The following is a 13,074-nucleotide window of genomic DNA, read 5'->3' as shown; positions in this document are numbered from 1 at the left end:
AAACGTACCCACACTCCAGTCCATTTCCTCAACAGCATCCCCGTAGACTCCGTGTTTACTTTTGCCGGCAAAGTCCTTGCTGGAGAAAAGGGCCGTGTGCACGTGGAGGTAGGACAAGACAAGCAGGAACGGAGTCTCAGTGTTCCTGCAAAAAAAAAGGGGAGAAAGAAAAGACCACAGATAATGTAAGTATGTCTGCCACCATTCTGATTAGGATCCACCTATTATCACAGCAGGCGATTTGAAAACTCACAAAATACTACAAGTTAATTGCCTAATATGGTATCTTCCGTCAGAGAAAGGTAAGTCTCTGTTGTGTCTCTATGAAGTGACTTATTGTTACCCTCTATGGATCAGTGCATGAAGAATTATGTTATTGAGACTTCCTCCAAAGACCCGACTCAGGAAGAGATTTAATAGAAAATTGCCTGTATTTGTTTTTTGTTTAATTCTGTTCTTCCTTCTCTACATGGTGATTAATATGAATTCAAGCACCTTGAAAATAGTATTTCTTTGGGAAAAAATTTTATACACAAATACACATACACACACTACTAGAAAGACTATCTTTTAAAAATTGTAATTGATATATGCAAACAATTATACAAATATATATACAAATTTTGTATATATATGTATCATTTGATATATACAAATAATTCTTGTGTAGACTTGTTGGGGACAATGCAATAATATATGTTTACCATGTGGAATGATTAAATACAGCTAATCAAAATATTCATTTTCTCATATAGTTATTTATTTGAGGTGAGAACATTTAAAATCTCTCTCAGCAATTTTGAAATATACAATACATTGACTATTTTTATGCTTTGGGGAAGAGGGATTCTAGTCTGTATGGCTCGCCTCAGGGGAGACTGAGAGACGATTCTTTGCCGGCCATTTCCTCTTTGTCTTCAGTATTCTCTAGTTGCCCTGTTGGGGCTCAGAAAAGGGAACCCTAAAACAATATTGTTAAGCATCTGCTACAGGCCAGGCATAGTTCTAGCGTATGGAGATTATTATTTTATTATTATTTTATATTTGAGATAGAGTCTTGCTGTGTTGCTCAAGCTAGAGTGCGGTGGCATGATCTCGGCTCACTGCAAACTCCACCTCCTGCGTTCAAGCGATTCTGTCTCAGCCTCTGGAGTAGCTGGCATTAAAGGTGTACACCACCATGCCTGGCTAATTTCTGTAATTTTTTTAGTAGAGATGGGGTTTCACCGTGTCGGTCAGGCTGGTTTTAAACTCCTGACCTCAGGTGATCCTCCTGCCTCAGCCTCCCAAAGTGCTGGGATTACAGGTATGAGCCACTGCACCCAGCCTGGAGATTCAATTTTTTTAGCAAATGCTAATAAAGCATGTGTTCCATGACACCAGAGTCTTTTATGCACTCTCTTCTCCCACCAGATCACCAGGCAGGACATGTCATTTATATCATGGTGTTCCTGACACCTGCAAAGTGATTGGCAGGTGGCATAAATTCAGCAAATCTGTTATTGGATGAAATATTACATCTGCTTTCTAAGCATTGGCAGCCCCGCCCAGCAGTCAAGTAAATGACAGGGCCTTGGGAATGCAATGTGAATTGCATTGTGAATGGTTTATGTTGCATATGGTTTAGACTTCTGCCTAAGTCTCTTGTTACTTAGAAGGGATGTGGTTTATGTAACGGTTGCTCTAGAGCAAGGATTCCTCTGCTGAACTTGTGGCCTAAATCTCTTGTTACTTTGAAGGAATGTGGTTTATGTAACAGTTGCTCTAGAACAGAGATTCCTCTGCAGAACTTCTGTCCTCAGTGTTTTGTTACTTTGACGGGACATGGTATATGTAACAGTTGCTCTAGAGCAGGGACTACGCTGCAGAACTTCTCTCCTAAGTCTCTTCTTACTTTTACCGGCTCATCTCCTATGGTCCACATCTTTACCAGCCAGTAAAAGTTCAGAAGACTATATACATATATATATGTAGTTAAATTAATTTTTCTTCTATGCATTTCTGGCTTCCTTAACTTCTCATGATAGCCAAAAACATTCCAAATTTTGGACTGGGTGTCACAAATACTAATAAGTTTTCCTGGAAACAATAAACAGACGTATGCTTTTCTAAATGCATTTGTATTTTGCTAATGTTAGTATACCTTGGGCTCCTCGAACTGCTCACACCTATGGCTGTAACACTTCATTTTTAAGGTCAGTTCTTACATTTATTAACCCCTACTCCTTTGAAAGAGAAAATCAGCACAAAACAGCACACTTTGGGTTAGAGCTAAGCCAGGCATCTCCAGTTATCTGAAAATAGGCAGATCAAATCTAACAAGTTATTGGTAATCATTAGTACCATGTTTTATTATTCCAGCACTTGGTGGCAAATTTTTTTTACAATAATATGAAACAAGGAAATGCTGTTAATATCTCACAGGAATACGAGCAACTGTTACATAAACCACATTCCTTCAAAGTAACAAGAGATTCAGAACAGAAGTTCTGCAGAGGAATCCTTGCTCTAGAGTAACCATTACATAAACCACATCCCTTCTAAGTAACAAGAGACTTAGGCAGAAGTCTAAACCATATGCAACATAAACCATTCACAATGCATGTCTCACAGGAACTGGAATAAGAAGGCATGCAATGAGAGCCCACTGGACCTGGTCTATAACATTCACTGTTACGTCTCAGAAAGAAAAGAGGACATACTACTGCTTAGATGGAAGCACTGGAATTGTCATCCTAGCTGATGACTTACATATGAGCATCTCTACCAAGCCACGTGTTTGGCTCCTTCTAAGAGAAGATGCCCTTGAACGGAGCCACAGTATGTTAGAGAGCTTGGCCACACAGGGCAGACTGTGAAGCCTCCATTCTACTTATTATGGGGAAAGTTTATTCACACCTGGGCAAATTGCACCTCCTTCCCCAGAAGCAGATTGTGTTCCCCTAAACTGGCTTAGATTCCTCAAAACGAACATGAAATTACAGTCTTTGTGTTCCTAAATAGAGAGTTACATTATGTATGAGAACAATCTCACTGCAATTTCACTCTCATCTGTTCTCCCATTTATTTTTAGATTTAAAGTTAAGGAAAATAGATAAGAAAGCTTAAAAAGTCAATCTCCCAAGCACGGTACATGGTCATACAGGATGTGAGTGACAGAATTTGCTGAGAACAAAGAGCTATTGCATGGATTGAAATGCCCAGCACTGGGCTCCAGTCCAGTTTCGACTTGGATTCTCCAATTTTGGATAGCAGTCCTCTTGTTCAAAAGTTAAAAAAAAAAAAAGAAGAAGAAGAAGAAGAAAGAGACATCCATCAACATGATTGGCAGGATCATAAAATTGTGCCATATTAAAATGTGAGGTGGAAATAAGGAAATAAATGATAAGGATGACACAACTGGCAAATAAGAGAGCCTGAAATAAAAGCTGGTTCATGAGGACTGAAAGAACAGTTGAGTCAAAGATCTGAGCTTCAGGGTTCAATCAAGGCTACAGAATGTGACCTTTGTCTTGGAATGCAGGGGAATCCTCCTTAGAAGGGGAGAAGGGAATCAATGTGTTTATTATCAAAATTCACATATTTATGGAACTCGTTTTCTATCATCTCTCTATAAAGCAGTGGTTTTTCATCCTATAGGGGTGACATCAGCGATACCAGCATCTTTTTGTATACTCTGTGCATCGAGTAGAGTTGATTAGATTTGACATACAAAAACAAACCCAGAAAACAGAGAAAAGCATACTTGGCTTGTAAAAACACTGTTCCAAGATTTACCATCCAGGAACAGAAGTGAAATCAACGGTGCATGGGAATGTTGGCTAGCCAGACATAAATCACTGACTTCCCTGCACACACCTGAGGTGTAACTGACAGCCTGTGCCCAGGTGAAGGAATTCTTGCTTTGTGATATTCTTTGAGAGACCAGGAAAGACCATTTGCTTCACACCCAGGCTCAGGAAGGAGATCTGGGTCTCCCTTCCTCTCTATGACCTTGAAAGCTGAATGACACATCAGCAAGTTGGTGGAAGAAAGATTTCTCAATAACAGCTTAACTCCTTTTTTATTAGCTGGAGTACTTCAGTAAACAACTCTTTTGAAAATTTATTGCCACTGTCTTGCACACTGTGCGAAAAGATAGAACTTTCAGCTGCTACATGCCTGCACTCCATTTGTTAAAAATACAGAAGGCAGCCCTGAGCCTTTCCAGCAACATGTAATCATTCCGATCTCAGAATCAAAAGATTTACATTCTATAGAGGCAGGAGTGAAAATTCAGGCAAGAAGATGGTTAAGGCATTTTTTTCTGTCTGTCATAAAGTATACTTTTGATGGTCTTTAGATTAATAATCTTCATCTGAGTGTCCGACCTTCATTATTGTAGTATTGTTCCAACTGCAGTGGGCATAGGGAATAACGGGAATGCAAATAGGGATGTCAGTGAATTCCTTCTGGATACCTTCTGCTGCTGGTAATTAGAGTATGGCATAAACCAGATAGCGGTATCAACAGTCGCCGCCCCCCCGCCACCCCCACGAATTTCACGTGACCACCTCTGCGTGCAGCAGGTGGATTTATACATCCAGCTGTTCATGTCTTCTATCTATGAGTTTTGCAGTTATTAAGCAAATGTTCTGCTGACACATGATACCAGGCACTAGAAATATAAAGAGAGACTGGAACGGACCCTGCCATCAGCAACCCACAGTTCAGACAAGAGCATCGATGGTTAGTCCGAGCTGTCTTAAGTACCCTTACCCAGTGCTGCAGAGAATGAATTCAGAGAAGGAGAACTTATCTCAACCTGGCAGGGGTCAGAATTTGCTCCCAGAAAGAGGTAGCTTTCAATGGTTCACATATCATGACAGCGTTTGTGAATGTTTTCCATAAACATGTAGGCTTTTGAGCTATTCACAGGTATGATATTCAGAGATACCGAAATATACGGCTGGAGAGGCATTTCCAGGGTCAGGTCTAAGTATTCTTTATCTATGCCCCAGTCAGTTGGGAATGCCATGGACCCACTAGATCTAGTATGGCAAAAGACGAACATCCCTCGGTACCTGTATTGTTACAATATGCTCAGCCTGAAACCAGAGGTTCATCCGAAAAAGAAGCCCTCCCCTCCTTTTTTTTTTTTTTTCAGAGACAGGGTCTTGCTCTGTTGTGCAGGCTGGAGTGCAGTGGTGCAATCATCGCTCACTGCAGCCTACAACTCCGGGGCTTAAGAGATTCTCCCACCTCAGCTTCCTGAGTAGCTGGGATGACAGGTGTGCATGACTATGCTGAGCTAATACTTCCTTATTTTTTGTAGAGACAGGGTCTCAGTATATTGCCCAGGCTGGTCGTGAACTCCTGGCATCAAGCAATCTTCTCACCTCAGTCCTCAAGTAGCTGGGACTACAGGCACACACCACCATGCCCGGATAATATTACTTTATTTTTTGTAGACACAGGGTCTTGCTGTATCGCCCAGGCTGGTCTTGAACCCCTGAGCTCAAGTGATCCTCCCACCTAGACTTCCCAAAGTGCTAGGATTACAGGCATGAGCCACTGTGCCCATTGCCCTCATTTTAAAATACATATCCCATAGGCCCACAAAAGTTAGAAACAAATCATGTGTTATCTACAGTTACTGAATAATGTGACTCTTTGATAATTCTTTAATTATCAAAAATTATCAAAAAATTTTCCATTTTTGAATGAGCATCTGTGTGTGTCCCTCTGTATTGCCCCTAATGTTTAATCTGATTTACTTTTCTTACCATGAATTAAAATCAATATCACCCCATTCCTTTCTGGCTTACACTATTATCGAAACTAATGAAACCTCCTAAAGATCCTTTTATTCAAAAGACACTTTGAGCCAAATCACAGGTATTCATCACAGCCACTTACACTGGGGTAAAGCTGGAAATGGGAGAGGATAGGCTGGAGGCACCCAATAAATGCATTTCGCGATTGTGACTGTGCCAAATGGTGATAGCAGTACATAGACCAGGACTAAAGGTCGTATCTTCTTCCAATAATATATTTATCAGCTGTCATAGATTTTAGGGAATTATGTTTACACAAGCAATGCTTGTAGAAAGGAGTATTTATTTATCATTAAAGTATAGACCATAGGAAATGGTAGGAGAGATTCTTCCCCATGGCTCGCCACTAAAAGTATAATCTTTTCACGTAGGTGTTTCCCCCTACCCCTTGATTACTGACACTTTCCATCATGCTGATGTTTTGGTGTTTTTTCTGTGGAGAGCTGTCAGGGAGCAGGGCTTATTGTTGTCAGAACAGGAGACTTACCACTCCGGGAAGTCAGAGATTAAAAAAGAACTCTACATAACTTCCAAATTTTTGATTTGTTATCCATAAATCCTTTGCTAAAAAAATTCATTTATAAAGAACAAGAGTTATCCTACATTGAGCTGGACTAAAACTTACTAGCTTTTATTGAAATTCTAATTATAATATCTCAAAATATACATACATATATTTAATATATTGAAACAACTTAATAAACTTCAGCCTCGAGAACCTTATACGAATGGCAAATTCCAGATAAATCTATAAACCCCATAAATGTATAACATACTATACAGATTATGTGGGTGTGTAAAAAGTCATTGCCATTCTTGGAAATTTACTGTTCGAAGTGAGCATATATATATCTTCGGAGAAAAACACAAAGCGATTTACCTAAACTTAAATATTTTTCCTAGCAAGGAAGCACTGCTTCAACGAATTCAGAGAAGAGGTCAACATATCTGTTTTTTCACAAAGCAGAGTGACCAACATCCATCTGTTTCTATTGAAGACATAAAACATGAATCTCATTCTACCTACCAGCATGACACCTTTTTAAAAATTAGCCTTGACTTGAACTAAAGAAAAAAGCTGTTTGTGAATAAAATTAACTTGCTACATTCTCCCACCATCCTTACCCTTTCTTTTCTTTTCAGAGCATCCAGATACTTCACGATTACCATAGTAATGGTAACACTACTGATACTGAAACTTATCTATAAGAATTACAGAGATGCATTCTCCTTTCTTGAGTATTGCACCTAGACTCTTCCATCTGGAGAAAGGTGTCAAGACACCCATATAACACTGTAATCTTCTTCCAGCTAATCCTCACTCGGACTAATCTTCACTCAATAAGTCTAACGCACTGGAATAGATGGAAATGATTCCCCCAACTGTTTATGAAGCATTCCAACATTCAAAAGGTTGCTTTAGCTCTGTTTAAATTCAGCCTCTACTCTTTATTACCTGTGGAGCTTTGTTCATCCAAACGATTTCAGTTTCAAAGTTTCTCCACGGTAAGACATCTCTTTACCGACCTCATGAGGTTGTTATGTGGTGTGAAGGAAGCAACGGGTGTGGAAGGTGCACAAAATAATGTGTGTATCCACAGCACCTGACGTATAATTGGCAACCACTCCACAGTGTCTATGACACTTGAACATGTCCCATTCTGTGTTACCATTTCTGCTGTACACCTAAGTTGGATCTGTTTTGCATTGCAATGAAGACAGGGATGGCAAATCCCAAAGCTGTGATAATGGGATGACCCTACAGGGCACGTACAGAGAGCTGGGTATCTCTAAGAAATTTATAGTTCACTCCTTTATGCAAGAATAACAAGGATTTCTGGCTAATTAAAGTGTATTCAGGATGACCCATCTCCTGAATTACTGTACAGCGTATAACATATGGTGAGCTAATTATTCAGCTCTCTAATAATAGAAGCATCTCCCCCAGATAAATTTATCCCTGAATGAGTCAATTAGGGTGAGGGATTGTGGAGTGGATGGTTATATATTCTAAATCATCGCTCTCCTCAACTTGAAAATATGTGCTTGGAATCCCAGGCTACAAACTGGGTTTGACTAAGTGGACCTCATTTGCAAGAATCAGAAGCCAATGAAGCATCTTTGCCTTATGCCTCCTTGTCATTCATACCCTAATATTGCAAGCTAGCATCTCAGGAGCAAACCCTTGGGTATAAATCATATCAGTAACACAGTGTACAGAAAGCCTATAAATTTTAGAAGTAGGAGTTTTAAATCATTTTCCTCACCACCTTTGACAGATGAACTGAGAAGCAGCTGTGTACAAAAATATATATATATACATACATATATATATTTATGTATGTTAAAATATCGAAACAAGGCACCAGCTGCAACTGGAAATTTTTAAATTCAAAAGTATTTGGGTAATTTCCACTAATACTACCATTGCTTTGATCAGGCATTCCTTTTTCGGCTGCTGAAAAATATACCTCCATTTCTCACAAAGGTGGTAAGACCTGCCTAAATTGCTCACGATATTCTGGATAATGAAATAACACATATAAATGTGTCTTCAGACATTGAAGGAATGTTTTATGAACATGGTGGTGTCACCAATGTTAGGATTCTTTGGTAGCATATCAAGGCCATTCTCTCAAGACTCTTGGATATCATATTTTGTGAATCAGATAACTAATCTAACGCAGACAGACAGCTCTACCCAAGGATGATTGTAACAATGTGCTTTAAATCTTTTATCTTCAGATAATGTATGTAAGAAGTTTTTTGTGAATGGCATGACAGTGTACAAAATGCTAGCATTTTCACTAATATTAACTATGCAGTGAGTGCTCCAATGTGGACAATAGCCATCTACACTAGAATCACCTATTTTGAAGAAAAAACCCTTTTGTTATAATTCAATAACCATCACCTCCAACTGTGGTGCTGCTAGAACATCTTAAATCTCTAGTTCTGAAAGAAAATCTCAGCTCTCTAATAATAATTAGAGATAATCAAGATAAACTTGTCAGGCTTCAATATCCTCATGATCATCAAATTTGTTTTGGTTGCCTCTCAAAATTATATACTGAGGAAGCCATTAAAATGCCTTGTAATCATATGAATATTTATATACCTAATAGATTAAATAATTTCTGCCAAAATACATGTCATACAAGGTGATTCACCCTGGAAGCCGAGTGTCATTTCTGACTATCCATTGTCTAATGGACACTATATTAATCTCCACCCTGTCTAGTTTTGAGAGATTTGTGGTAGATGAAGACTGATAGAAGGATGTCCAGCTTTCCCAGAAAATTTGACAAACAGCACAATGTTGTTTTCTGCCTTAAATAGACCGGCCCAAGAGTGCTGCGCCACCTTGGAATGGCTATGCTCCTGTTTATCAAATACAGTAAAGCTAGCACACTAGGTAAGAGCATGGTCAATCATGTAGACTGTGACCCACTGATACATCATGAATTTAATTTAGTTCCCGAACCAGATTATTACAAAAAAACAAAACAAAACAAAACAACAACAACAACAGAAAACAGAATAAAATGGGGTGGAAAATATCAGGGCAATCACCTTAGTAAGAGAAAGATCATTTCTTAAGCTTTTTTTTTCAATCACGTATCTGTGTGCATCTTACTAGATGATGATATAACTGAATGATGTATCTTATAAAGTTCCAAAGCTTTTACATGAGATCACCTGTCAGCATCACCTTCTAGAAAAATCTAGGTGACAAATAACTGCAGTGTTTCTGCACAGTAGCCAAAGCTCATACACATATACAAAACCCAGTGTTTCCCAGAGTGCCCTATGAAACACCCAGTTTAGAATGTCTTGAGAAGCTTATTAAAATGCTGATGCAAAGTCTCGCTTCGGAACTACTCTGTGACAGTCCCCAGAGTTCATCTTGGCCATCTTCAGCTGCAATAAGCACCTCTGGGGTTTTCCTTATGCAAAGTCTGAGGTATCGCTTGTCTACCCCTGTAGTACTGGACTCTCCCTTTTCCCTTCTTTGTCTACCTGCAGGAAGTCATAGTGATCCTGTATTATATGCCACCATACGCTAGCCTAGCAAAGGTCACCTACAATGCATAGTTCTGAACCAAGTGCCATGCCCAGGAGGCAGGTGGCCAGCCCTACAATGTCTGCTTCTGGCTGTGTGGGTTGACCATGGGCATGATAACTCCGCAGTATCTCTGTACAAATAATATTTGAAATGAATGTTCAGGAGTGTGACTGACAGTGTGAAGTCTTCCTTCCTCTCTTAGGAATTGCATGACATCCTTCACCATGCCATTTTGCTGTGAGCAGAATCCGATAGGTTTCTGCAGTCTCTGGTGCCTGTGTAAGACAGGCTGTCAACATGGGCATGACATGATGGAGCTATGGCTACCCACAGACCCCAACGTTTACCCAGGACAGGCACCCAGACTACACGCATATTGCCCAAGAACGACTCACGACCCCTCCAGCATGTGCCCGTCAGCCCAAACCTGTGAAAATCATGACAAATAGCCCACCTCGTACCTGAATTCTGACAGACCTATAAATAGTTGCTTAAAGGACTTTTAGTGGCTATTATCCATCCCTGGGCAGAAAATTCTTTATTCTTTACATTAATACTTGCTGCTGCTGTACGTGTATATCTCCTATAGCTTCCCTTGGAAATCAATTTCAATAATTTATCTATTTATAAGTTAAATACATATGTGTGTAAAGCACACACACACATATATATACACAAACACACACATGTATTTACACATATATATACAGACACATATGCACACACAACACCAAACTATAGATTTTCTTTACTCTATTTTTCTCTGATGAAAATATTCAAATACCAACAAACAGTATACTTCACATCAATGCTTCAAGTACAGACATGCATCATATAGTGACAGGGATATGTTCTGAGAAATGTATCATTAAGCAATTTCATCATTCTGCAAACATCGTACAGTGCACTTACACAAGCCTAGATGGTACAGCCCACTACACACCCAGGCTATATGGTAGAGTCTATTGCTCCTAGGCTACAAACCTGCACAGCATGTGACTGTACTGAGTACTGCAGGCAACTGCAATGCAATGGCAAGTATTTGTGTATCTAGATATATGTACACATAGAAAAGGTACAGGAAAAAATGCAGTATAAAAGATACAAACGTGGCTGTGTGTGGTGGCTCAAGCCTGTAATCCCAGCACTTTGGGAGGCCGAGGCAGGTGGATCATTCGGGGTCAGGAGTTCGAGACCAACCTGACCAACACGGTGAAACCCCGTCTCTACTGAAAATACAAAAATTAGCTGGGCGTGGTAGTGGGCACCTGTAATCCCAGCTACTTCAGAGGCTGAGGCAGAGAATCACTTAAGCCCGGGAAGGGGAGATTGCAGTGAGCCGAGATCACACTACTGCACTCCAGACTGGGCAACAGAGTGAGACTCTGTCTCAAAAAACAAAAAAGATGCAAACATACAGCTGCATAAGGCAGCTCCATTATAATTTCATGGGACCTCTGTCATATACATGGTCCATTGTTGACCAAAATGTTATTATGTGGTACATGTCTGCAATCCAAATTTTATCATAAATTAGCCCCTTTCATTTACACTTATCTATAACCTTGGGCAAATTCCTTCAACTTCCACTCACATAGCTGTAACATCAAATAATTCTTTTTTAAAATTCCAAGGCTAGTGTTGATTTTTCTCCTGGTGTGCCTACCTTTTTTACTTACGAATGTCTGTTAAATATTAATTTGCCTAGAGTCTGCACTAAGTAGGTGTTTGCTCACATGTTCTTTTATTCTTTTGTTGTAGAGTCTGCCCTTTCTCTCCAGCTGTTCATGAGGTTTCCATGGGGCTTTACTAAATGTCAGTAATTTCCAAACGCAGTCCTCTGTTCCAGGTTAACCCAAGCACTGCAACTTTTATCCCTCTGACATACTTAGCTTCTCATAAAATTTCATCTGAAATATTCCTCAGCTTTAAAACAAATTTGAAAATCACTGCTTGCAGTAGGAAAATCACTGCTATATGTTCAGTAAGGCCATTTCATTTTCTTCTTCCTGAAGACATGGGGAGACTACCTCTTAGCCCCATGTCAAGTCAAGGTGGAGATGTGGGGCCTGGTCTACATGCTGACACCTGGGTCAGTGAAGTAAGGAAAAGTCCTCAAGAGACCCTTCAACTCTTTTCTCCTGTGGATGCTATTGGGAAGGCCATCTACTGAGATTGACAGAACCACAAGATATTAGCAACCTGGATCCCTGAGTCTCCTCATGGAGCAAAGACTCCCTAGAGCATCACCCAACCAGCAATAGATTTCGCATGGGCAAGAAACAAATTTTCAAGTGTTAATCCACTGAGATTTTGTCAGTCTTCACTGACAAAAACAGACCCTGGCAGCAGAAGTGGGATGTTAACCAAAATAAAAACTTAAATTGTGTGGTGCTCCCTCAGCAGTTGGGCAGCCAGTACATAGCGTACTCTCTGGAACCAAGTCCCAGAGGCTGAAACTGAGAATACTTACAATGACCAACGACCAGTTTATATATTTCACAGTTAAATGACAATTTAGATTTTAATAAAATCTGTTGAAACTGAGAGTTGGTGTGAACTATAAGAACCAATCATTCTATTTTTGTCTCATTTTTAGAGGGAGGAAGTGATACTATCAATTGCAACTTTTGTGTAAGTCACTTCATAGTCTGTTCAGATACCCAAACCATATGTGGGTTTCTGTCAGAGTCGATGAAACACTTTTGTGATACCAGAGAGATATACTAAAATACACCCTATGATTTATCTATTGCATAATCTGTGATGTTGTGGGTAGCAGGACACTGTTGAACCTCCAGGTGAATGGGTTGCTCCTACGCTGTTTCATAACTGGAAGAAGAGAGTGAGGAGAACCACTGCTCATTTTCAAACTCCAGTAAAGCATCAACTCCATGTCCACAAGATCTGGACATAGGAACACAACATCTTCCACGTGAGGAAATGACAACATAATTTTCATAGAGTACATTACTTTTTACCTTTCTCACCAGCCCTAACTTATGAGCTTCCACATACCTTAACTATGTATTTTCTTCTTAGGCTGAGCCTATTTGCTTGTTTTAAAATTAAATCCCTAATACACTTTCCCTTCATCACGATAACTTCCTTTTCACTGTCATTCATTGTTCAATCCAGAGATTCATTTTACAATTTTGTGTCATGCAATTAATTGGATGACAAACCAATATT

General features: G+C 39.6%; 1 protein-coding gene across 2 annotated transcripts in view; it reads right to left on the bottom strand.

Annotated features, from left to right (window-relative positions):
- Positions 1-13,074, bottom strand: part of STS (steroid sulfatase (microsomal), isozyme S) — a 206,365-nt gene that overhangs the window by 73,061 nt on the left and 120,230 nt on the right. For both annotated transcript variants that reach the window (XM_011957508.1, XM_011957509.1), the window contains one exon: positions 9-145. In XM_011957508.1, the coding sequence (XP_011812898.1) occupies positions 9-145 (137 nt within the window). The remainder of the gene's footprint in view (positions 1-8; positions 146-13,074) is intronic.

This window comes from Colobus angolensis, unplaced genomic scaffold, assembly GCF_000951035.1.
Source record: "Colobus angolensis palliatus isolate OR3802 unplaced genomic scaffold, Cang.pa_1.0 Scaffold444, whole genome shotgun sequence".
NCBI lineage: Eukaryota > Metazoa > Chordata > Mammalia > Primates > Cercopithecidae > Colobus > Colobus angolensis.
This window is presented reverse-complemented; position numbering and strand designations above follow the sequence as displayed.